Raw genomic sequence first — 26,707 nt, 5'->3', positions numbered from 1 at the left:
TCCTCAAGAACGAGCAACCCCTTTTCATTATCACACGCTTCTTGCTCTTACAACGTGTGATATTTTCTTACTATTCATGTCACACCATTATTGCGCGTAAGATACTTATTGCTACGTTAACTTTAGTGAAAACTGAAATGAGTATTTTAAAAGCGTTTCTGATCAACTATTCTTATTATATCGCAGAGTATATATGTTGATATATTTCAGGTTTATAGGGCATCACACTTTTCATGTTGACGTTATGTTCATATAGTAACAATTACGATTACATGAAACGAAATAAAATTACTGAGGACAAAATGATCTTTTCGTCAAAAAAGGAATATCTCATGTGGAAAAATTGTTTCGAAATAAGTTTTTCAAGTACCGTAAAAATTGTCACAGTCATTTTTTTTTTACGTTTCCCCCTAATCTTTACTGTTCGATCAGTTATACAAAGAAGAAATTAGGGGGAAGAACAATTTTAGCGCATGAATATATTCAAAACATCGTGACTCCATATGATTAAAGTCCAATATCATTGCTTTACAGATTCTAGATGTCATTCAGACAATGTGATTTTATTCTTTCTGGTCAGGATTCCAGAGCCCTTCTGATGTTATAAGGAGAATTTCGGGATACTTTATGGCGATAAAGGACATTATTCGTTGCACTATAGCACTTCGTGAGCCAAACTATGTGAGGTTTTAGTTTCTTCAATATCCCTAGATGAGCCTTGAAAAAAAATGCAACACGATGTCCTCTTGAAACATGATAAACCTGATGTCAATTTAGTATTATATTGCTGATTACAGCCAGGGACTTTAAGATCGTCTTCTATGCAATCCAATGAGAAACTTGTATTTTTCGAAAAAAAAAAATAAAGAGGAATGCTATGAAAACATCTTCGCTACAAGTGGCATATTGCTTATTAGAGTATTATGCTAGTGGTTTTAACCTGAATCCTTCTACATTAGAAGCTCTAAATGTTTTATTTTTATAGAATCTTTTATTACAATGCAGATGATGTAAAATGATAGCACTCAGAATAGCTGGTGAACATATTCATCTTTATTTTGTGTAGTATACAAAATCATTGTTTTCTTTTGATATAATTTCATTTTTAAAAACTTTTCTGGAGACAGTCTATTTAGAACAGAGAAACAAATTTTAAATATAGGAACATCGATAAAGGTTACCTGATACTCAATGTACTGTGCAGATGATAGGAGAGAATAGATGTCAGTCGGCGAATATAAGCTCCAAAGATGTATTCACTTTTATATATTTTTTATAAACACAAGCATTATAGAAATCTGATTTTACTTTTCAATTCAATTCAATTCAATTCAATTCAATTCAATTCATTTATTTTCATACTTCTCATTTATGAACATTACAACAGAAACCAGACAAGTTCTTTTACCTTGTGAACAATGTGCAGAAAACAAACAATATACATGGTGATAACACAGTAATTACATGTAATGATAACTGGTCAAAATCGAAATCGAAATGGGGTTGATCAAAGAGAAGTATGACGGGACCAAAACTCTCCGTGAAAAAAAAAAAGTTAGATATTAGAACATTAAAAAAGGTCGGTTGATATACAAATCACTAATAATAATAATAATAATAAATCAGACTCACTATTCCACCCTGTCCTGATAAAAGGATCACTCTCTGATTTGGTGACTTTGTTACTTCTGATCATCCGAATCTTACTATGGGAGATCATGAAATTCTGTACCACATTATATAGCCATATTTAAATCACTATCTGTTTTATGATTGCTACTCGTCACACAGCACGCACTGCACCGTCAAAGAATATGGAAATTTACAGACGACACGCCCCATATATTTCTTTCAATATTTTTTTTTTTGTATCATAAAATATGCATTGAATATTCCTCTCCCATCAAGTCACGGAATTATATTGACTGTGTGTTTTATGTGCAAGTCTGCAACACAATCAACAATGATGCGTGCTGGCACTAACACGCAGAGCAGATATTTCTTGTATGGCAGTCAATTGCCATGAAATATTTGATCCAGATTTGAGTGAACCCGCTCTTATTTAAACGCCTTCTCAATAATCCACTTAGATCGATAAACAAAGGCGATAATAATAACATGTTCTTTCCAATAGAATATGAGATAAGAAAGTTATGCAATTTTTAAGTTTATCAAATTCGGAAACTGTGAAAGACAATGCCGTTATGGCCTTATAATCTTGAGATTGGTTTTCAGTCAGAAATATCATAGGATTTTTTTTTTATTCGATAATTCAGCATGTACGCCCTGCTATGAAATTACCCATCCTATATTTTATAACAATTTTACAATCATTGAATTGACAAGATTTAATGTATTCGGCACTATGAATATAAGGGCTCGACACTAACGGTGGCCCGGTGGCCCAAGGCCACCAAAAACGCGCGTCGGGCCACCAAAATTTCACAAATAAAGATTTTGGTGGCCCAATCGGGCCACCAAAAAGTCGGATAATTGCCTTTACTTTTGTAAATGGACAGCGGTAACAATCGGCTCCATAAGATGCTAAAATAAATGTCAGATGTTTGCTTTTTATTTTGGAAATGAATAACGGTAATATTCGACTCCGTATGATACTAAAATAAGTGTCGGATGTTTGATTTTGCGTTCGGAAATGAATAAGGATAACATTCGGCTCCAGAAGATGATGAAATGAATTTGGAATGTTAGCTTTGACGTTCGGAAATGAATACTAATAATATTCAACTCCGGACGATGAGGAAATAAATGCCGGATGTTTGCTTTCTATTTTGGAAATGAATAACGGTAATATTCGGCTCCGTATGATACTAAAAGAAGTGTCGGATGTTTGGTTTTGCGTTCGGAAATGAATAAGGATAACATTCGGCTCAAGAAGATGCTAAAATAAATGTGGAATGTTAGCTTTGACGTTCGGAAATGAATACTAATAATATTCAACTCCGTACGATGAGAAAATAAATGCCGGATGTTTGCTTTTACGTTGGAAAGTAAATAACAACAACATTCAGCTCCAGACGATGCTAAAGTAAGTGTCGAATGATCCCTTTGACGTATGGAAATGAATAAACATGACATTCAACTCCATATAGATAGTAAAATAAATACCGGATGTTCACGTTCAGGTGAATGATAAGAATAATGTCTCATGTTTGCTTTTATGTTCGAATGTATATAGCAACAACATTCAGCTCCGGAAGATGCTAACATAGATGTCGGATATTAATTTTGCTCTGACGTTCGGAAATGAACAACAATAATATTCAACTCCATATAGATAGTAAAATAAATACCGGATGTTCACGTTTAGGTTTGAAGTAAATAGCAATAACAGAGTAGCTGCGGAAGATGCTAAATAAATGTCGAATGATCCCTCGCCCTTTGACTTTCGGAAATGAATAACAATGATATTCAACCTCGAATGATGATTAAATAAATGTCGGATGTTTGCTTTTACTTTCGAAAGTAAGTAGCAATAACATTCGGCTATGGAAGATGCTAAAATAAATGTCAGATGATTGCTTTTACGTTCGGAAGTGAATAGCAGTAATATTCTGCTCCATACGATGCTAAAATGAATGTCGGATATTTGCTATTACATTTCGAAATGAATAACAGTAACTTTCAGCTGCGTTTGATGGTAAAATATTTAATGTCCGATGTCTGCCTTGACGTTCAAAAATGAAAAACAGCGCAATGCTAAATTGTCAGATGATTCATTTCACTTTCGGAAGTGGACAGCAGTAACATTCGGCTCCGTACGATAATAAAACAAATGTTGGATGTTTGTTTTTTTAATTTTAGAATGAATAACGGTAATATTCTGCTCCGTACGATGCTAAAATGAATGACAGATTATTGCTTTTACATTTGGAAATGATTAACTGTATCAATCGGCTCAGTTAGATGCTAAAATAAATTGGGGATGTTTGCTTTCACGTTCAGAAATGAATAAGGATAACATTCAGCTCCGTAAGATGCTAAAATGAATGTCAGTTCTTTGCTTTTACATTTGAAAAAAAAAAATTAATAGTAACATTCGGCTCCGTCCGGTGTTAAAATACTAGTAAATGTTGGATAATTGCTTTTACAATCAGAAATGAATAACGGTAACTTCCAGCACTTTATAATGCCAAAACAAATGTCGGATGTTCACAAATGTCTGCAAATGCTCCAACTCTATCGTTTCAAACGTAAGTTTTGACCACTTAAATAGGCATCAACTTTTATAATAATCTATAAGCCTATTTGCTAAATCTTAGTATTAAGAATAACGGTAAGATGATTGAATTTTCTCTTCATTTATTTTAGACATGGGTACATGTATCACTTCAGTAATACTTAATATTTAATTTTCAATGTTCAGTATAGGACCGATTTAGTATTTCTTATGTTTTTATTGATTTTTTTTTCGGGCCACCAAAAATAAAAGTTACTGTAGAGCCCTGATACATACATATATATATATATATATATATATATATATTTTATTTTTAAGCTCTTGGAAACAGTTTTGCGACTTTACTGCACGATGCAGTGTTTTTGTTCGTGCTCACCTCTTCTCTCCGTTTGGCACAATACTTATTACAGGCTATGATCTTATACAATATGTTCAATCTTTGCATTGTTCTACGACCACGCTTGAATTCTCAGTATTTGGAATGATATAGGGTTTTTTGTGGGGTTTTTTTTTTGTTTCTTTTTTTTTTACGCATCAGAAGACTTTGGGAACTGCACCGTGAAAATACTGCATAAGTTTATATCACTGTCATGAGCAAACGCATAATGCGCACACAAACAGACAGAAATGTTTTTGCTTTGCTTTGCTTCGCTTTTGTTTTGGGTTTCTTTTTTAGAAAAAAAAAAAAATCCGAACAGATAAATAGCAAAGTAAAATTCATTGAGGCACATACTGGTCAATCACGCTATCAACATTAAACTTTTGGCACGCACTCCACCAGCGTTGACATACACATACAGTACGCACCCACACTCAACGCACACATACACGCAGACATATATATACACACACACACACACACACACACACGTTCTTGGCGGTGTCAACGTCTTGTAGTGGACAGTGTTCTTCGTTCACTAATCTGTTCGCTCATTCATTTACTCATGTATTTGAATTATATAAGATGTGTGTGTGTGTGTGCGTCTGTGTGTCCTTGTCTTCCGTTCTTTGCTGAGAAGTATTCGGTAGATAGTTGCCTTTTACTTTGGTTTCACTTTCATTTCCCTCCCCCCCCCCCCCTTACTGTAACCGATGGAAATGTAAGAAAAGTGATAAATGTAAATATGATTAGGGAAATCAGGCAAAACAGGAATCAATTCTAAATCTGAAATTAATGATATGCACCGATGCCTGTTATTGCTACCTGTTCAATGGTATGTGTCTTTATGATGGATACGTTTGATAGCAGCTGATAGGGAAGTAGGGAGATGAACATTTCAAACATGAACACATGCTACATGCACACGCACACGCACACACACATGCACCCTAACACGCGCGCGCGCACACACACGACACACACGATCACATACACTTCACTGAAGACAAGATTGCCAACAGTCATTTAACATCCACATCAATTTCATAAATACATGGTTATAATACAATCATGTTCATATTCAAATAACGCACTCACTGGCACTCAAACAAGCCTTATTGGTTATCATAAAATGGGTTCAAGAATGTAGCCAATTGGAAGCGCTGAAATGAGTCACGTGTGCGTGCATTATTTTCTTCAGGTATGCACTAAGAAGAGTCTCTCTTCCACCTCCCTGGCCTGACGTACGTCACAATGTTTTACACTAGCAGTGCGCACTCAATCAGTTGTTACAAGTGCGTCACGCGCTACTATACGCGCTGTCAATCCTGTAAACAACTTCTAGTTCGGGCCGCGGGCTGCCACAACAGCCGGCGGCCTTTCTTGTGCATAACAGTACGTGGCGTACGTATACTCTTATACGTACGTACAGTACTTATGTGCGGGATTTCCGAGTGCGACGTGCGTAAATGTTTGGGACGAACATCTTCGGACATCTTGACTTTTGAGCGAGTGCTACATGTAGCTGACTGGTATTGACCCACAAAGGTACGTGAATAATGCTGTTAGTTTTCGACCCATTTTATAAAACAAATGATGCACAGGATTATTTCGTGGCGTTAGTGAAGGTACGGCTCACTCTCGAGTATTGACAACGGTTGCAAACATGCACTCGGCTGCGCCTCGTGCATGTCGCACCATTGTCAATAGGGAGCTTTAGATTTTGACGCGCGGACGTTTGAGCCGACGCTTGCTCTGGACGTTCTCCTCTCCCTGCGTCGTGTGGAAAAGTAGCTTTAGATTACGCTGGGACGCAACGTATAAAAAATACAATCGCGCCCCCGTATGATCAGTGCATGTAGAAGCTCTCTACGTCGCAAACTGTGCGGACGTGAAAATAGCCCAGTACGCGTAGTAAACAACTCAGGCGACGCAAGCTAAAAATAGATTGACTTTACGCGCGCTACTGCGCACGCTCAGAACATGTTTTTTTTTTTCCTTTGAACGTCCGCGCGTCTAAAATCTAAAGCTCCCTAATACTCTCGAGCGCGCCGCACCTTCACTAACACACTCTATCCTGTTCATCATTAGTATTTATAAAATGGGTTCAAGAATGTAGCCAATTGGAAGCGCTGAAATGAGTCACGTGTGCGTGCATTATTTTCTTCAGGTAAGCACTAAGAAGAGTCTCTCTTCCACCTCCCTGGCCTGACGTACGTCACAATGTTTTACACTAGCAGTGCGCACTCAATCAGTTGTTACAAGTGCGTCACGCGCTACTATACGCGCTGTCAATCCTGTAAACAACTTCTAGTTCGGGCCGCGGGCTGCCACAACAGCCGGCGGCCTTTCTTGTGCATAACAGTACGTGGCGTACGTATACTCTTATACGTATGTACAGTACTAGGTGAGTGTGCGGGATTTCCGAGTGCGACGTGCGTAAATGTTTGGGACGAACATCTTCGGACATCTTGAATTTTGAGCGAGTGCTACATGTAGCTGACTGGTATTGACCCACAAAGGTACGTGGATAATGCTGTTAGTTTTCGACCCATTTTATAAAACTAATGATGCACAGGATTATTTTGTGGCGTTAGTGAAGGTGCGGCTCACTCTCGAGTATTGACAACGGTTGCAAACATGCACTCGGCTGCGCCTCGTGCATGTCGCACCATTGTCAATACTCTCGAGCGCGCCGCACCTTCACTAACACACTCTATCCTGTGCATCATTAGTATACAATTCGTTGTTTCGAAGGTTCGTTATTCTGAAGGGACGTTTATCCAAAAATGAAACAAGGATCGCTTTTCTCAAGGTTCTTAATCTAAAAATGGAATGGGTTCGTTCTTCTGGAGGTTCGTAATTGGAAAACGAACTAAGATTCATAATTTCGAAGACGCGTTTATAATAGGGCCTATATTACTCACCTTCTTTTCTTTTTCGGATTAACTGAGCTTAAATCCTGTTCAAATATGCAAACCTTTGGCATAACTATCGTTACTTCATTTTGGGATAAACGCACTAGTCTTTAACAATAACGAACCTAATTTCATTTTCGTATCAACGAACCTTCGGAATAACAAACTTTATTTTACTTTTCTATAAACTAACTTCGGAATAATGAATATCACCTGCTAACACACAAATCTAACAACAACAAATCAACGAAAAACGTTAGTTCTGAAAGTCGTATATTCTTGATAAACGAAACAAGCATCTTTCTTGTATTATGACTCCATAATACTCTTCAGCATATCGACGTAACAAAGATTTTTTTTTAGTTGTAGAACTTGTAGCAATTTTAAAGATTTTAACAGATACCTGAAATGACTGATGAAGAGTGGATTTGAGAGAAATCAAAAGAAAGTGAACAATTTTACATACTTTTTTCCAGTTCATAATTTTCATAGATGATTTTGATTTGATTTTGATTTGGTTTGATTTGATACCATATTAAAGGTAATTTAATTGGCTTTAAACCTGGAGGGTCAGCACAAAGGGAAACTTTGCCCTTGAGTGAACACATTCGTGTTTGTCCTCCAAGGCACAAAAGTAAAAATTTCAAATAAAAAAGAATGACATGTTGTCATTCATGTGCAAATGACCTTCATGATAACAATGAAACAATTTTCAGTCTATATATATATATATATATAAACAAAATTAAGACATTAAAGAAATTGCAAAAATACGTTTTCGTTCTAGAGCTTCAAAGTGGGAGACTAAATGAAGAGTATAAGAATGTTCTGCAAACTCCAACTTCAAATGAAATAGGGAGTACAGCGACAAATAAGGTGATTAAATGAACAGAATTCAGTTACTTCGTTATTTTAATTTAGGAATTTAAGAATTAATTAGTCAAAAATTAAGAACCAAATGTTGTTTCCATTGTTCTAATCTCTCACATTTTTACCATATTTATGGATACTGCTTCTTCTCTAATGTCATTTAAATTTGGATTCGACAAAAGAATCATTCATTTTCCTCCATTATTTTTAGCCTTTCTTTATCTTCAGGGCTACAGAGACATTATAGAAATCATAGGTATATTTGCGCAAATTAATTCATGTTTCTTGTTGCGTTTGATTTGTCTTTTGTTCTCATTGTTAAGGGCATAATTTACCATTTGCAGATGAAACAAAACCCAGCATTAGTGCTTTAAGATAGTTCTAAAATGTGAGTTAGAAATAGAAACAACCACTGTAAGAATTTGAATAGGTAAAATCGATGTTAAATATTGTTAAATATACAAAATGTGAACAATAGTTATAATAAAAAATATTTCCAGACTAAACCGTCTACAGTTATGGTTTATTGAGAAAAATACAGATATCTCCTTTATCGCGAAAATTTTATATGATAGGATGTTCTGTGGTACAACAGACCAACACATACGCATGAAATGTCATATCGTGAACATTTTTAAATCACTGTTCCCAAAGGTAAACAGGACATTTAAATGGAAGAACACTAAATGACAATAATGGAATGACAGTTTTATTATTTTTGCGATTTTAATCTTTCTGCCTTCAAAGTGAAAAAGAAATTTCCCATTTTATTGACCTGCCAGTATGATAGTCAATTTATAGATTACCTTTAATATGGTATGTGATACGTTAATTCTTTTCCAAATATTCTATGAGAAATATGAACTTGAAAAAGTGTTCACTTCTTTATTCTTCCTGAGTGCACGTATTTCAATGTATTATATATATATATATATATATATATATATATATATATTGTTCGCAAAAACCGATAAGTCCATTTTTGAAGATTTTGAAGTACGGTCTCTGCCATAAAGTACAAAATATTACCTTTTAAATGACATATTGGTCCCTAAATATAAAGGTCCACTTTTGAAGTTATGGTCAAAAGAAGCAAATATTTTCTTATTTTTCTCTTTATTTTTCTTGACCTTTAATCGCAAATATCTCCATTTGGCAAATATGGACTTACCGGTTTTTGCGAACAAACTCTTCATATGTATAATTATATATATATATATACATATATATATATATATTTATCTATTTATTTATTATATATATATTATATATATACATATTATATATATTGTAATTATATTAACATGATATATTTTTTCCTCTTTGCTATTATCGTTCTCTCTTTACTTCTGCCCTCTGATTCAATTGAATATAAGCACCATTGTATAATCATTCGTCGAATACTTGTCAAAAATGCTTATGTAATTGGTATTTGAAACAATACGAACGTCTAGAACAGAAAACATGAAGAGGACTGAAAAGAAGTATATCTACACAACAATTATGTAAATTATGATACATTGCAGCTGTATGTAACGTCTTTACAAGAAAGCAGTCTGTTTGTGTTTGTGCATAAAATGAGGTTACTAGGTATACGTCTGCGTACCACGTCGCGACTAAATCTTAGTTTACATTTAAACTAGTCTAACTATAATTATTACATCATTTAAAGTTAAACAACCAAAATATCTTATCAAGATCTTTTAATCACTTCTCAGCATGACTTGCTGTTATCCCAACTTCTCTTAGTGCTTATACGAAGGATTCTTTGCATTTTTAATGTGAAATAGACTATTATTTCATTACAAAATCACTCACATGACTTCGACCCCTACAACGGGGTATCTCACATAATTATGTATCTCAAGTCAATAAGCACATGCAAGCACAATGTTTGGTAGAGGAAGCATGCAATGCATCAAACAAATATTATACACTGTACAAAGAGATTATTAAGATACATGGACCCTTTGTTGATGTTGGATATTGTTGATGAAAAATATAGTAATAATAATAATAATAATAATGATAATAATAATGTACAATGATTCTAATTTATAGTTTTTACACATAATAAAACATTAAAAACGCGCAGCACTGACAGTGCAAACCATTCAGATTGTGTCCTAATGTATGTGACTGCCTTACTTTATCTTAGGGATTATTATTTAACTGATATTAAGCATATATATATTGCATATGAAACACTCAAAATAAAATGTCTTGATCCTCGAATCTATTAAATAGCTACAATACATATAGTTGCCTGTTTTCGGTGCAGCCTCAAGTAAAGGAAAGATCCATGAACACATCAAAATCTCTTGTTAAAATTTCCTTTTTTTTTCTACCCCTTGTTAGACAGACTTATTTTTTCTTTAATCAGACAGCTATATCTCCCCGTGACCTCATCAACAGAAATATTTCAGACATTGACATGTTTTGGCTGAGTAAAAAAAAAAGAAAAGTAGAGAGGAAGCAAGGATGTGAAAGGCTAAGATGTCAGAAGCTATATACGTAAGCCATGCATATCCATTTGGAGTCACATGAGTACATGTCCGTCTTTGGTATAGCGCTAATTTTCAAAATCTTTCCGCATGCATCTTTTGCTATTAAAGCCGAAAGACAAAATGAAAGTGTTTTACTGCTTTACTCTTTGAAAATCCTAACTGAATATTGTGTGAGTATTGGGTCAAGCATTGTCAAGTGAAGCTAATATAAATACGTTATTAACTATTCTTGTATTGCTCTCCATTCGGGTGTTTGTTTGGTTGTTTTTTTTTTTTTGACAAGAAGGAATAAAATTTGAACACAAGTGTACAATAATCAGCAATCCTTGATGGTGTACTTTTCTGTCGATGACATGTGTTGGGGTGCAGTGTGAGTCAACTCGAGTCCACTTTTGGGTTCATATCCAGCCTCATTGCGGTACTTGTCTAAGCTTGGTCCCCAGTCAGCTGATGGCCTCATGAGAACTTTTAATCGCTGAAACGGTGAAAAAAAAACCCATAAAATTGAATGCAAACTATAGTAAGCTTAGGAGTATGTGAGTATGTATGAGTGTGAGTGTGTGTGTGTCGAAGCAGTTTATCTGAGGATATTGCCTATAAAGATTTAGCAGTTGCATTGTTATACATAAAAGCGCCATGGCCAGAAGAGACCTGTAATTACAAGAATTCTTGCTAGTATAACTTGAATCGTACATATAATAGTACCATGAACTTTTTATTCACCCATCAGTGTGAGGATCTGAGTGAAGATTGCTGAATACCGTTATTTCAGCTTGATTGAATGAAAGTAAACTTAACTTTATTAGAAATGAAATTACCATAAATCCTTTGTTCGGATTCACGTATTTCAGTTTATCGTATTCTATTTCTCACCAAAATTTGTTCTGGTACACTAACATGGATTCACATTTTCTGCCAAGAAATTTACTCGCTTATTTCTTTTTAAGGGTACATGAAGTGCACCCTGCATAAAGAACCATGGCATCCGCAAGCACTGTCACAACAATTCACTGTCCCCAGTGGCGACAGCCGTACAGCTAATTGCTATCCCCTGAACACAAATCTCTATCGAGTACTAAGTACCTTTACATGAGGGACCATGCCCCGGGGATGCTGAACGGAGTACTTACCTCGATAATTGTTCCATCGGCCAGAAAGAAGAGCGCGTAGATGGCGTACACGGGTACTGCTGCAAAGGGTATGCTTGCGATAACCCAGCCCAATGCTTGGGCCCAATCAGGGAACGTGTGTTCTCCGTAGTAGGCAGGGGTGTAAAACACGAACGCCATGACCAATACCGTCTGGTGTCATTAACAAGAAGAAAAGGGAAAGAAAAAGAAAGATAATAGGCTATGTTCGATAACAAAGATAAGCTTTAAGTTAATGACGTTGATTTCAAAACCCAAGTCAGTAAAAAAAAAGCAAAGAAAAACTGACAAACAATCAACCATCTACGAATGACACTGACTGATGCGTACCGATATCTTCGATAACACTTTTCAAATATTTTCAAATTCTTATCAAAACGTATAATCTTCTTCTTCTTCTTTTTTTTGCCATTGCGGTCGATTGTATGTTTTTATACAGTTTTAGCTCTTTACGTGATCATTCGTGTTGCTGTCTGCACTGATAGAAGTGTGATGCTGTATTTTTTCTTCCCTTTTAATCTTTACAAACAGGAAAATCACAAACAAAATGTTAATATTTACACTGAAGCATTTCTTCAATTCAAAAGTGTAAACAAGGATGTGCAAGACTTTGATACCCCGGAAAACACATATACCTCATGCTTTAAAAAATATTAATACTGTAGAAAAAAAAAAGCTCTTCGTATTATCTGTAACGAATCATGAAGATGCTATGCCGATGTTTTGTGCCATGAAAACAACATTTTAAACATTAATGATTGTATCGTTTGTACTTAGGACAATTTATGTACAAACTTAACAATAATTCTGTCCCTCCTGTATTCGACTTAAAGTTCATTAAAAAAAATCTAAATTGTCCATTCATATTCTATCTGGTAATCCAATGAATTTCACTTGCCTTTAACCAGGGATCTCTTCTTTTTTTAGGGAGTATTTCCAACAACCTTCTTTCGGTATTTGTCGTGAATATACAGAATTGCATTCATTATTACGATGGGTATTCAAATGTTGTATGGGTTAATTGTAGTGAAATAAAACGAAATGAAATGAAATTAGATTAAATTAAATTAAATAGGACGCTCATGGTGTGTATATTCTGCGGCTTGGGCAATTTGTAATGCGGCTGCTTGAAACCTAATAGCCACCGTAACTTTCTACATAACCCTTTCAACTATCTATCCGGACATCTTGCAGAATTGGATGAGATAGTGTTAAGTATCTCATCAGGGAAAAGAACCGAAATCGGTGATTTCTGACTGCCCCTCCGCCCCCCCCCCCCCCCCCGTACATCTTTCTGTTAAAATTGTTACGTACCAACATTCCGAGGGGTGAGATGACTGCCCAACAGGCCTGGAAATAGACGAACACGTCAGAGCCTATCATGGTGCGTACTTCCTTCACAAATCGTTTCAGTCCTGGATGAGGGGGAACACACACGGAAGTCATCATCAAGCATATAAAGCCATGGTGTGACTTTTTCAGATGGCTTTTGGCATGATAAAATGCAGTCATGCATGCCTCAAGATGTGACATCAAAAGACAATGCACAATTGGTAAGATTGAAGAAACTATTTTTAATTCATTTCCTTACTTCCTCTGATACTTTCTTTTAGCTCTTTCTTTTTCTTCACCCCTTTTCTCCTCTTTGCTTATTTCTCTTTTAATTTCCCTTTTTTCTCTCTCTCATAGCCTAACCTTAAGAGCAATGTATTAGTCTGTACATTCTAAAAGGAAACGCAAAGACAAACGAATACCAACAACTTTAGACTCATGCAATTCTTTTGGAGGCTGATGAAGAACGTAATGATATAATTTTTGAATAGTAGGTCTACACTGGAAAAAGAAGACAGCTTACACTTAAATGAACGCATGGCAGTTAAGTTTTTAGGCACAAAATGATGATCTGCGCATGTGCCAACAGCTGTTCCCATCGTCCAATCAGGAAGGTGGTGCGTCGTAAACATTAGCTTCGAAGATCTAAAGCTCACTTATGTCAAAAAGAGAAATGACGAATGGCACGTTCATTGCTCGAAAATGCTTACCATAGGCGTAAGAGATAACCAAGGCGTAACACAACGAAAAGGTGAAGAGGGCGTACTTGGCCGCGTACCAGTCAAGCAACGTAAAAACGTAGATGCCTCCCTGGAAAAAAATGAAACAACGAATCAATAGTCCGAGACTCTTGCGACAAGTCCATAAAGATACGAGAGAAAGAAATGTATATACAATCCCAACAGAGTTTATTTGTTCCAATCTTCTTTATTTCCGTAGATATAGTGTGTTCTTATCTACGTGTATAGTTAAGCTTAAGACCGATATGTGTGACAAAAGGTTTGAACCCTCAGGCATTTCGTTACATCGGGACAATTTGAACAAGGATTTATCGAACACATCATGAAGTGGAACATACATAAGCGATGATTTATCTTAAATTACATTATTTTTTAATGATATTTTTTATTTGCATTCCATTCAATATATGCAGGTTCTTGTTCACAATACACTGTAATACTCATTCGAACAAGAATAACCAGCTGTTCTTCTCACTTGTGCTGCTGAATGACATTATTTTGTTTTAAACATGCAGTACAACTTTGGTGTTTTAATACACACACACACACACACACACACACATATATATATATATATATATATATATATATATATACATGTTTATAGACAGTTGCATATGAAACACAAACACATGTACATATACATGTATATTCAAATATGTATACAGTTCACGCAAGCATGCATTTGTTTATTTATTTATGCTTATGAGATACAAACACACTCTCTTTAAGAAAGACATGTTAGTAGGCCCTAAGTATGCGAAAAGTATCGTAATAATATTTCTCAAGCTATACATACGTCCTTGGAACCTACCTGCATACACATGGGTAAGCCGAGGAGGAAGAATGCAAAGCAGACGCCAAAGGTCACGAGCCACTTCCACTTCTTTCTCGTCGACGGCGAGAGCTCGTCCGAGATGGCTGTAATCGCCGTCTCACACATGGCAAACTTTACCAATGAAAAAATATATATATTATAGAGAGAGTGACAGAATAGTGACGGAACTACCAATTTGTCTACCGCATTGAAACATCTGATAAACTAAAGTGAACACGTTTTATGTATAAATCACATGCCGTAATTGGGCTTTAAATTAGAAATAACAACAACAAAGTCAACACTATTTGTTGTTGTATTCTGTTTTGTTTTATGCTAGAAAAGGCTTGAAAAATACAACTTGATAGAATGCAGAATAGGATTGACTGATACATTAGCACATCAATCTCCTTAATTGGTGAGGAAATTGATAATTTTCACAATGTACAAACATTCCAAATAAAAATCGCAAATAGGGTGGAGTGAGGACATTTACCATCTATCGTAGCGATTTTCCAAACATGCCAACGAGCAGACAAACAAGATAAAAAATAAGGCTTCTTCTACGGGGATTCTCTTCGCTAAACTATCAAAAGGGTTCTGTAGTGGCAGATTTAATGACAAAAGGAGCAAATCAAATTTTATGAGTCATAACTACCTGACTGTCGAGTCCTAGTGTCAGCAGCATGAAGAAGAACAGGAACGACCAGAGCTGGGGCAGGGGAAGTCGGCATAGGGCCTCGGGGTACACTTTGAAAGCCAGCCCAGGTCCTGGTAGAGAAATAGACATTTTTTCTTGGTTAACTAAGGTAGCATTTGATACTTTTGAAAAGATCTGTTTCCTTTTTCGGCAAGATTATAAGCGTGTACTTGAATATGTCATCCGATGTAAAATGATCAGACTTAACAAACCATGATATTCAACGTTGAAAATATTTTCAACAACAGCAAGAAATTATATTGGTTTTAATCGATGAAAATCGGGAAAGCAAAGTAATGTTGATTACAAAATCGAACACTTTTCTGTGAAAAGAGACTTATTGCAACGAGGACATATACTTGTATTATCAGCTCATAGAAATCAGATTGCCCTGAATCAAATGCAGAATTCAAAGTTTATCAGGAGACTAAAATATCAAAAGCACTATATGAGCCCATCTAGCTTCCACATTGGAATTGGAATTGGAATTGGAATTCTTTCTGTATATCTAAAATGATTCTAAAGGCCAAGAATCTACAGTCACCAGCGCCCACCCCCCCCCCCCATCCCCCACTGGCTTCTCCATCTGCACGTCTTGTGTTAGGTAAGTAAATATAGATCATAGATTTCTTTCAGGGCGGTCACGCTTTCAAACTCTTCTCTTTGTGTCAACCCCTGCAACCCCATCAAATATTCCGAACTGAAGAGAAAATGCAGTCTACATTGCTCACTGATTTTTTGGTAAGCCTGTTTATGTTATATCACCCCTGCTGGAAAGAATGGAGTGTTCCACAGTGTGAAAAAAACAATGTGAAACACAGTGTGAACACATTGTGAACACAGTGTGAAATCTCTTCACAGTGTTAAATTCGATCGTTTTAACAGTGTGAACACATTGTGGATCACTAATTCACAGTGTAAATCATAAATTTACAGTGTGAAACAGAACATTACTATATGAAAACCCTGTGAAAAACTACACCAGAGTGTGAATAATCTTCACATTGTTAGATTTGAGCGTTTTCACATTAGTCGACAACGTGAACACACTGTGAACACACTGTGGGACACTGTGTTCTTTCCAGCAGGGACGATGTCAAAATGTACCCTTTGTTTTATTATACTGGTGAATATGTATTTGCTTTGTAAAATTTCTTCATGAAGTCATGAAACCAATTTGTAAAATGACATAAAATGACAAGACATTAAATTAAATTAAATCAAATTAAATCAAATGAAATTAGATTAATTTAAATTAGATAGAATCAAATAAATTAAATTAAATTAAATTAAATTAAATTAAATTAAATCAAGTCAAATTGAATTAAATTAAATCAAATCAAATTAAATGAAATCAAATTGAATGAAAACTATCAAATGTCTGTTATTATTGGGACACACGTTGTGTCACGCATATCAATGTCAGAATTCATTTCAAATATGCATAATCCATGAACTATATTGAAACTACCTTTCCAAATTCCCGTCACTATATACATGGGGCTTTGTATTTTATAGTTACCTTCATCCACAACGTCCTGGATGTCCTGCTGGCTGTCGTGCGCCATGAAGCCAAGAACGGAGAAAATCACGAAGCCGGCAAAGATGCTGGTTCCACAATTGATAACAGTTACTAGCAGTGCATCCCTATGTAAGCAATGTCAAATTTAATCATGTTGTGTAAATAGGGGCAAATGTTGAATGATTACAAGGCGCCCTTTTCAGAAGCCTTCAAGGTTTTAAGCCCTCAGTGTATTCCCAATGTTCTGTTCTTCCATAGAATCATCGTGCAAATACGACTGTTGTTTAGACTAAGAAAAAAAATATGAGTCATTTCCATGACATCATACAGGCCTACTCTCTCTATATGTATTTCCTTGTACTCCGTACTCTCGCAAGACACAACGAATCAGTCAGTTCGCTTTGGTCTGTTCGTCCAGATTGTTGATTACAACAAGTGAACAAGCTACTGGAGCTCCATGGGCATGATGGGATATTTGCTTCCACGTACAAACCGCCGTATCAACAATAGATCCACGTGGTTAGCACGTTTTGTAAATTTGCAACCATGACTGCTCAAACTTTGCATTTTCCTGTGTAAATGTCGTCTTTTATCCCCTGTAGGGACATGAGGGATTGCAAAGTTCAATGGAAAACCTACTAAACGTCAAAGAATTAATCCTAGTGGAAAACACTCTGTCAATAACGAAATCAGGCAGATAATGAAACAGCTGAAATGATCACCAAGTTCAGTGAAGTACAGTGATTCCGGATATTTATGATGACAATATTTATCGTATCCCTATTTACAACGTACATGTATCATCATGGTCCCTGCATAAAACAGATTTGTTTGCTTTTTAGAAGCCTTAATTGTATCTACCTGTCCGAGTAACGAATTATGCATAAACATGAATACACATAAAGTGTTTGATGACGATTACAGAGAGTTAAGAAAATATCGAGAACAATCAAATAAATATGATCAAAATAGATATGATCTATATTTAACGACAATATGACGAATATTTAAACCTTGATATCTTTTGTTAAAAACCAGTTTTAGATAGAGCTATGACAATCAAAACATTTCCAGAATGATGTCACTTTCTTTTTTTATATCTTGGTAAATAGTCCAGTGGTTAAGTCATCTCAAAAGTGAAACAAGAAAACATGTATGGTAGCTTTAGATATTGGGTTCTCATTTCAGGCTTTGTGTACAACCCAAACGATTCCATTTTCTCTTCCCGCTATTATCATCTTGGAGAGTGATAGCGATACAAACGGAAAGATATCTCCAATATAATGATAGCTAACCTGTAACAGTTGTTCTTGTATTTGTTGTAGCTTGCAAACGTGATCAGGCAGCCAGACGACAATCCCAGCGAGTAGAATATTTGGTTGGCAGCATCCTTCCACACCTAAAGAACACACCATGAACAGTTTGGAGTATGGAGTGAATGATTTATTACCACCTAGAAACCTGCAAACAAGTTTCTTTTAACCTGTTTACACTGGAATGTATCAGATAGTCTACGAATCATAATCTCCTCACATTATGACAATTTCAATTCTTTTCAATCATAAAGAAAAGACTAAACAGGGAGAGAGAGAGAGAGAGAGAAGAGAGAGAAAGAGATTTTACACATGCATGCTGAGATATAAAAAGTATCATACATTCAGCATGTTTTTAAATCATGGACATGACAGTTTCGTTGAATCTAACTCTATGGGCACATGGACGAGGTCGTGTTCGTCATTTTTAATGGTCTCGTTGCTTGTAATGTTCCTAATCATGTCAGTAATCCCACATTTTCTTTGAAAAAAAAATATTGATAGAGGTAATTTCGAGCTTAATTTTACATACTTAACTGCGAATAGAAACTCCTCCCATCCCGTCGTACTTTACTTTTAGCAGCCATCAATAGCCGATCTAACTCCTAATGGGGGGGGGGGGGGTGTTGTACTTACAAAATTACCCTCTCTGCATTCACCCTCAACCCCCCCCCCCCCCCCCCCCCCCCGGGATGCCAAGTTCAAAAACATTTTATGAGTGAGATTTTCATGACTCGGCATCTCGGCATGCGAATGTGCGCGCGAGCGAGGGTGTGGGAGGGGTCCCCCCCCCCCCCATGGCCTCCCACGGTGGGGAGCTTTTACAATTTTTAGCTCTTAATGGTGCGATCAGGTGTATACTTAAGTGACTATTTTTCACTTATTCTGAAAGACAAAAGGGAAATATACCTTCAATTGCAACTATCACTTTAATCTTTTGAGCTATATGCTCATTATTATAGGCCCAAGTTGCAGACTTCGCCAGATGCGTGAGAAAAATGGGTGCCATGCGTGAGATCGTGAGATGGCCCCTAAATGCTTGAGTCTCACGCAGAATGCGTGAGACTTGGTAGCTCTGCCCCCCCCCCCCACCACCACCACCCAACCACCACACACAAGACAATAGCTTGAAATTCGGCTTCTTGCACAATGTATCGTCATGTCATTCTTTACTTATTCTCACCAGCGAGTTTGTACTGCAGCCTTACACCAACACATAGTATACAATGCTACAATGTACTTCAGAACATTGTTTTCTTAATTCTTTTTGTGGCAATGAGTCAAATGTGCACAATATCCACACACAAACCTATAGACAGAAAATTAATGTCTCTAATACCTATTTTCTGAGGTCCCATCATAAAATCAAATCTACCTCTAAAATGATATGTGAACACAGAACCCTTCGAAACGTTTACATGTGTATATCATAACCATAGAGAAATTCAACTATGATTATTTATTTCATTAACACAACCCTTCCAGGAGTTCACGTATACATGCATATAGTCATGTGAGAAGAGAAACAAAGCTCTGTTCCTTGGTCATGTTTGGATTACAATCCAATGACATTTCTTGTGTTACATATATATTGGGGCTCACGTCAGGGAAACATCTATTGAATGCTAATTCTAAGAATGCAAGAGGATTATCACTGTTCGTATCAACCATCGTAGTGAAAAGTTTCTTACTTCTGGATTCGCCAACTTCTCAAACTTTGGTGTGACGTAGAACTCGATGCCCTTCCCAGCTCCAGGGAGTGTGGCGCCGCGAATTAGGAGGATGAATAGAACCACATACGGGAAGGTAGCTGTGAAGTACACAACCTGTCGTAGATAAGTGGCAAAAAAAGAAAAACAGAAAAATCAGTGTCCTAAACGTCAATAGAGAGAGAGGGTGGGGGGAGGGGGAGAGAGAGAAAGACACACACACTCACAAGAGGCGGGGAATGTTATCTCTGTATTATTAGGGAGCTTTATATGAATATGAATGTATAATATATATATATGACGAATAATCTTCATTCAAGTTCAAACTGGATATATCAGCCTATCCAAAAGGACGGGGAAAAAATCCCCAAACAATGTTATACGCAATTGAACGGAAAGGGGCGGAGGAGTAGTAGGAAAGAAAAAAAATAATTGATCATCATTATTTGGTTGATAGTATGGAAATATATCTACCTTTCCCGCAGACTTAACTCCTTTAATGATACACAGAAAGACGATGATCCAGGCGGCGACGAAGGCGCCGAACACATCCCAGTTCATCTCTCCCATGTCTCCGATGCTTTCTGTAATACCATGGACACGATATCTGGAAAGACGGGACCATATTGAGACTTATTAGTCTACCCAAATTTACTTTTCTCTGATCTTTGCTTGATATACCCTTTAGCAACTGAAGATTCCGTCCATGATGACCTATTGTTCCCCTGGAAGGTACAGCAATATTACTCTCATTTCTACAACTTTCTAAATTATGCAAAACAGATCACTGCATGTTTATTTTTGTCTATCATAATTCATGTTTATTTGAGAGTATATTAAGACTTTACCAAGAGACTTGTGCGTCACAGTTTCGGGGGGTCAAGGGAGTAATTTGACGGGCGATTTCGGGTGGTTCAGTTACTAATTGGTTATTTCTTCAAAAATCGATAGTATATCTCTATTTATTCGCAAATCGATCAGTTATTCCTGGCTGTCTGTGTATACATTCGACAAATGCTGTCAAATCTCACATATTATTTTTCTTTGTATATTCTGTTGAAAAAAAAAGTGAAAATAAAGTCTGAATTTGAATTTGAATTTGAATTTGAATTTGCCTCTGAATTTTTATGACCAAAGAGTTAACATTTTAATTTTTTCTACGAACTTTAGTTGTCCTTTTCAATAAAAAATAAAGGAGGTTGTTGTGCAGTTTATTCTGTAAACCATTATAAGGATTCTTTGTACATGTTGCACGTTAAGGATAAGCAACCAAAATGTAAGGAACCTTAGAGTATTATGCTTATACCTCATGGCGGAAAGAAATATACGAGGGCTAGGAATTTATGAAACTTACAGCCAATATTCTTCGCTGGGGCGTCTTGAGTCATTCACATTGAACGTCAAATTCAACTCGGAATGCGAGGAATCGAAACAATTTTCGGTGTTCCACGTGTTGTTACAGGTCGACCAAGGCAGTGTGCTTTGACAGGACGCCCCCATGTAGTAAATAGACCAGCCAACGATGACGTTATAATAGATGGCAACCACTACTGAGATCAGTACCATCCCAATTCCGACTCCTGGAAAATAAAACAAAACACAATTCAGCTACCAACTACTGAATCTTCCTCGGGTTTTTGCAAATCAGGTAAGTTACGTAGGCAAAACTGTGTAAGAGGTGGTCTCCTTCCAACAGATGATTTCCAAGAGTAGTTGTACGTATAATTTCTTCTGTGTTATTGTAAACATTAAGCAATAAGTGTGTAGTGGAGTGATGATTTACAGGCCTGCGTTGTTCTTTATTAAACTCTGATTACAAGAAATGAACAGCCAAATACGAAAGCTTTTTGATCTCTGCAAAATATATATAAAAACGCATCATTAGCTCCGCTTCTTCACATGATTTTTTCTTCTTTGTTGGCTTTTTGATGGAGTTGTTATTGATGTTCTGAAAAACATTACAGGTTTTCCCTCTCACCTCGAAATAGAGGCGCGACGTTCCAGATGCCAATGCACCCAAGGCTGGAAAACTGACCCAGGGAGAATTCCATAATGAAAAAGGGCGCCCCCGCGATGCAGAGGAAGATAATGTAAGGGATGAGAAAGGCTCCTGTAAAGGGAAAGATGCAAGATTGTGAGAGTTGAGTGTGGACAATTATGATCAAGTTTGGTATGGTTTCCAGACCCTTTGCCAACTGGACTCCGCGGCGACGAAGTCGCCACCTTTGCCGAAGGCACAGGACAAATCCACCTAAAGCTGCTCCAGTTTTTGACGTTGAGGGCGTTAATATCCTGTACAACAAAATCTTATGAGCAGAGGGTCTGGAAGCCAGACTAGGTCAAGTTTGATATCATCGTCTGCCAAAAAACAAAAACAAAAAACAAAAAACAAAAGTGTGGCGGCCTTAGGGAAACAGGTTATTGCAACTTGTTAAGTGAGATCATGGAGTTGCAATGGAGGTCCGTTGTACTTTCATGATGAGATATGTTATAGCAATGATGTCCTATTGTAGAGCAGCACAAGCCAACTTTCGACTCGCACGACCATCTAACGTTTTTAGTTAGATTCTCTGCGCATGCGTCATGTTCAGAGTCACGTTGGCGCTCCATGGAGTGGCAGTAATTCCGCGTGGAAACGGTTGTCGATAGGAAAGGGAATTCGGGTCCGAACACTGAAAGGTCAGTAGATGTTCAATCACTAACGGTCGGGAGATTCATGCAAATCTTAAACAGCTCAAAAATTCGCAAGCAAAAGCAGACTACTAGTATTTCGTTTTGGGAGAGGAGGGAAATGGACATCTTCTTGAAAACATGGAGTCGCCACTTCCATCGGTCTATTTTACTCTCCTGCTTTGCGTATAACGAGTGGAGCATTAATTTGTCGCAACGCACTTCTCCAATCTTCATGGCTCCAATTATAATTATATGAATAAACACAACAGTCTAGTAACTAATGACAACAGCTTTAAAGTTACTTTTTTTTTCTTTTTCAAATGCAAATGTTAAAGTGCCACTGTGGACGGTAACTATTTACGGGGATGATGGTCGTAAAAGCATGGCCTATTCAGTGTTAGTACAGCCTATTCAGTGTCAGTACAGTCCATCCATGAATTAAGTCAAATGTATAATGCCGTAATACAATTTGTAGCATTGTCATTATTTGGTAAAAATATCATCATTATCAATTTTATTATCACTTCTAAAAGAAATTGTTGTCTGTATGATTTTACATCACCATTTGGGAAGTTAGTACTAGCAGTTATGATACCATTCCCTGAAAGAGAATGGAATCGTTGATTTCCAGCATTGCGCCACCACAAACCATTGCTGGTCAATTGGAATCGACTGTCGGACTGTCATAGTCTCGTGATCAGATGTTAGAGTGTTTATTAGACCTATTTCACAGCAAGGCCATAAAGCCATAAAGTGAGGTCACCGTGGTTATCATCTGATGTACGTGTGTTTCGCTCATTAGCGGATGTTCTTAAGTCTAAGTTTGATATCTTCAGCTCATTAATCTTCAGGATATAATTTTCGGTATTATACTGTATGTATGAATACAGTATCAACCGTACAGCTTGTTTAAAATTTGCATTCAGGGGCACCACAAATATCCTTCTATTTCACGATCGTCGCAAATGATCTTAAAACTTTTGTTTGAGTGTGTGTGTGTGTGTTTGTGTGTGTGTGTGTGTGTGGTGTGTGTGTGGGCAGGTATTGGTTGATAAATAATATGGTTCCATTATTTATTACTGTATAATTTTGCTGCATAATTCATTTGGATGACTATTAAGATTAATGCTAGAAGAATTGAATTATCACTGTTAAATTTAAGCAATTTTTTTGAGAGCATAGGGGAAGTGACTGTATGTAAATTGATAATTGTTCATGAAAATGTAATTTTTGTTATGTCATTATGTACAGCAATAGCAAATTTGCTATTATGATCACAAATGTATATTTTCGTCATTTCAATTGTAGCAAATGAAAATTGTTATTTTTTTCAATTACTTTGAATGGAACAGAATAAACATCGTTGAAAAACAAAAAAGTGTGTGTGCGTGTGTGTGCGTTCCAGCCTACGAACAGACGGGTGAATCTCAAGACAAGGCACTACAGTTCAAAGCATCCCTTTTATTTCTTGATCGGAAATGATCTTTAACGTTCGGTGAGAGAAAAATCAATCCGAGACAGATTTTTCGGCAATCTTATCTCTTACATGAGAGCCACGCAAAACTAATCGTGGAGGTACTAATCAGACATATTGGTGAATTTAATGCACAGGCCCACCAGTTTACCAGAGGTTTTTAAATACATTCTGCATCAGCAATCTCTCAGCATTTCGCAGTGAGTCAGTCAGAACAGCAACTAGTAAGTAGTTTCTTGTAATGCAGTCTCGGGTTTCTCTAACCAGCAGCTATATACAATGGACTAGTGGGGATAGGATTATATAGGAGAAAAACAAATGGAACATCTTTTAAAGCAGGAAATCCATATCTTTATATTACGTCCCACTAGTACCCACAGCGTCAGAACTTTTGAAAGATTCCATATACCAAAGTGCTAAATCTGATTCAACTTTTGCTAGACCGGACGGAATTGACAGTGGTACAATCATGTCAAGTATGAATAACCAAGTACCTCTCAAGATAATCCTAAGGCACAAGTATTTCCCCTTTGCTTAATCTTCAATCATAGTTTGTGGGCACCATGCCCTAACAATTGCAAAGTCTATCTCCCACCGCAGGACTATTCTGATAGGGGACATTGTATAAAGCTCGCTCGTGAAGGTAAAGTTCCGACACAAGTTGGGAAAAGACTATGTTTCGTGCCCTCGTGCTTCTAAATCAAGGATTATCACTTTGTCAGGCAAACATTTCCTCAGCTCAAAACTTATTCATCTATATTCTTTTCCTTGTACTTGTGCAAAAATGTAGCACAGATACTCCTTCATTTTCAACTCGTATCTGTGGGCCAATTACAGCTACACAGGCTGTGTTTCCTATCTTTGCTTGGTCCCTTGTCACTGTCGGTGCTGGTGCTGTGTAAATTTACAGTAATTTCATTCATCAAATATTGACAAAGCTCCGTATATTGTCTGGACGGTTTTGTCTGAACATGAATGCGACAGAAAAGGAAAAAAATGTGAAAATGATTTCCACATTTTCCACCAGCACCAGACATGTGGACACGCGATGTATCTTTGCCAGTTCGGCATCGTTTGTTACTGCGTATAGCAAAGGCAGAGTCTCTGGGCCGAAACCTCCCAAGCTGGAATCCATAAGAAGTCGATTTCAGGGTCAATTCAAAAATGCAATTTAACGACAAAATGTGCACCAAGAAATCTCGATTTATCTGAGTGAAAAAGCAGAGATGCTAATATTCATTTATCGGAGTTTCAGAAGAATTGATATAATAATCACGAATTCTACACTTTGTCGATTCGAACACCGAACAAGTCAACAGAATGATAACCATCGTAATTATGCAAGTGTTTAAGAAAATACATGTTATTACATGTAAATATTTTGCGTGTTCAACTTTCGATGTCAGATAGTTAGATTCTACGAAAAGGATGACATGGGATACAAGACGGAGACAACCTTGATACCGGTAAATACGTCTATTCTTGGATTACATACGAGTAAAACAGTGATTATAGAACCTTAACCCGTTCCGTGTGAGCTTATAAAACTTGTGACAAGTTACTAGTAATAGTCCAGTGCACTTGTTTATAGCGTGTTTTCTGTTACTAATCTACTCACTCTCTAACGGTATTACGAGATATGTAAGTACCTTGTTACATAAAATCGTGAACACATAATAACCATATATGACAAAAGACTTATTTCCACCTGTGACTCTTAATGAGGCTATGTGGAGAAATATCTATTTAAAGAGTGAGGGTCGTTGATCTTAAATTATACCATTACTATTGATTGGATCTGTTTTTCTTTTTTTTTTGCCATGGGTTAGTCTGGCTATTAAAGTTATACAATGTTGGCAAGCTACATAATAAAGATATCTCTCTTCCTTTTTATGATGCATGCCACGTCGTTTGATAAGTCATCGCCGCTTTGGTTGATTTAAAGAGCTCTCTCCTTCGGTTGAGCTAATATAAAATAATGTGGAAACAATCTATGGTCTGAAAAGTACATTTGGACAGTGGATTCAACACTAGTTTTGCTTTTCCTCTCGGTACTGATAAAGGCGCATGCTTCATTACATGGAATAACTGGAGATGTCTTATGTCTTGTCCCTATTTAAGAACCATAGCATCCTATTACTCTTCCGCGTTGGTGTATACAATGAAAGATGCATGTGGACTGAAAGGTTTCGAACACTTTTTAGGGAGAAAAAAAAAGTTCATTCACTTTTATTCAAGTGTTGCTGTTTCTTGTTTTCATCGTCTTGGCATGTGCTTGGTGCTCAATTAGTTTCAAAACCACAGCAGTTGCGGCATGTACGAAAGACAGCATATTAGATTTGTGTTGTTCAGTGATAATATCGAATCCGTCGTTATTTCTACGTGCGTACATGATTGTGTGTGCATG

At 36.7% G+C, this 26,707-nt stretch overlaps 1 protein-coding gene across 3 annotated transcripts in view; it reads right to left on the bottom strand.

Moving 5' to 3' along the window:
• Positions 1–10,339: 10,339 nt before the first annotated feature.
• Positions 10,340–26,707, bottom strand: part of LOC139736154 (sodium- and chloride-dependent glycine transporter 1-like) — a 31,747-nt gene continuing 15,379 nt past the window's right edge. For all 3 annotated transcript variants that reach the window (XM_071646884.1, XM_071646885.1, XM_071646883.1), the window contains 12 exons: positions 22,132–22,263; positions 21,508–21,733; positions 20,628–20,760; positions 20,136–20,270; positions 18,427–18,530; positions 17,132–17,256; positions 15,568–15,680; positions 14,907–15,041; positions 14,063–14,162; positions 13,335–13,435; positions 12,003–12,173; positions 10,340–11,347 (listed from right to left, as the gene is read on the bottom strand). In XM_071646884.1, coding sequence (XP_071502985.1) covers positions 11,189–11,347; positions 12,003–12,173; positions 13,335–13,435; positions 14,063–14,162; positions 14,907–15,041; positions 15,568–15,680; positions 17,132–17,256; positions 18,427–18,530; positions 20,136–20,270; positions 20,628–20,760; positions 21,508–21,733; positions 22,132–22,263 — 1,634 coding nt within the window. In that variant the 3' untranslated portion in view covers positions 10,340–11,188. The remainder of the gene's footprint in view (positions 11,348–12,002; positions 12,174–13,334; positions 13,436–14,062; positions 14,163–14,906; positions 15,042–15,567; positions 15,681–17,131; positions 17,257–18,426; positions 18,531–20,135; positions 20,271–20,627; positions 20,761–21,507; positions 21,734–22,131; positions 22,264–26,707) is intronic.

The sequence above is a fragment of the Diadema antillarum genome, unplaced genomic scaffold (assembly GCF_040938485.1).
Source record: "Diadema antillarum isolate AM-2024a unplaced genomic scaffold, OU_Dant_1.0 seq00000626_RagTag, whole genome shotgun sequence".
Classification (NCBI taxonomy): Eukaryota; Metazoa; Echinodermata; class Echinoidea; order Diadematoida; family Diadematidae; genus Diadema; species Diadema antillarum.
The sequence above is the reverse complement of the archived record's forward strand: the minus strand, read 5'-3'. Positions and strand labels throughout refer to the sequence as shown.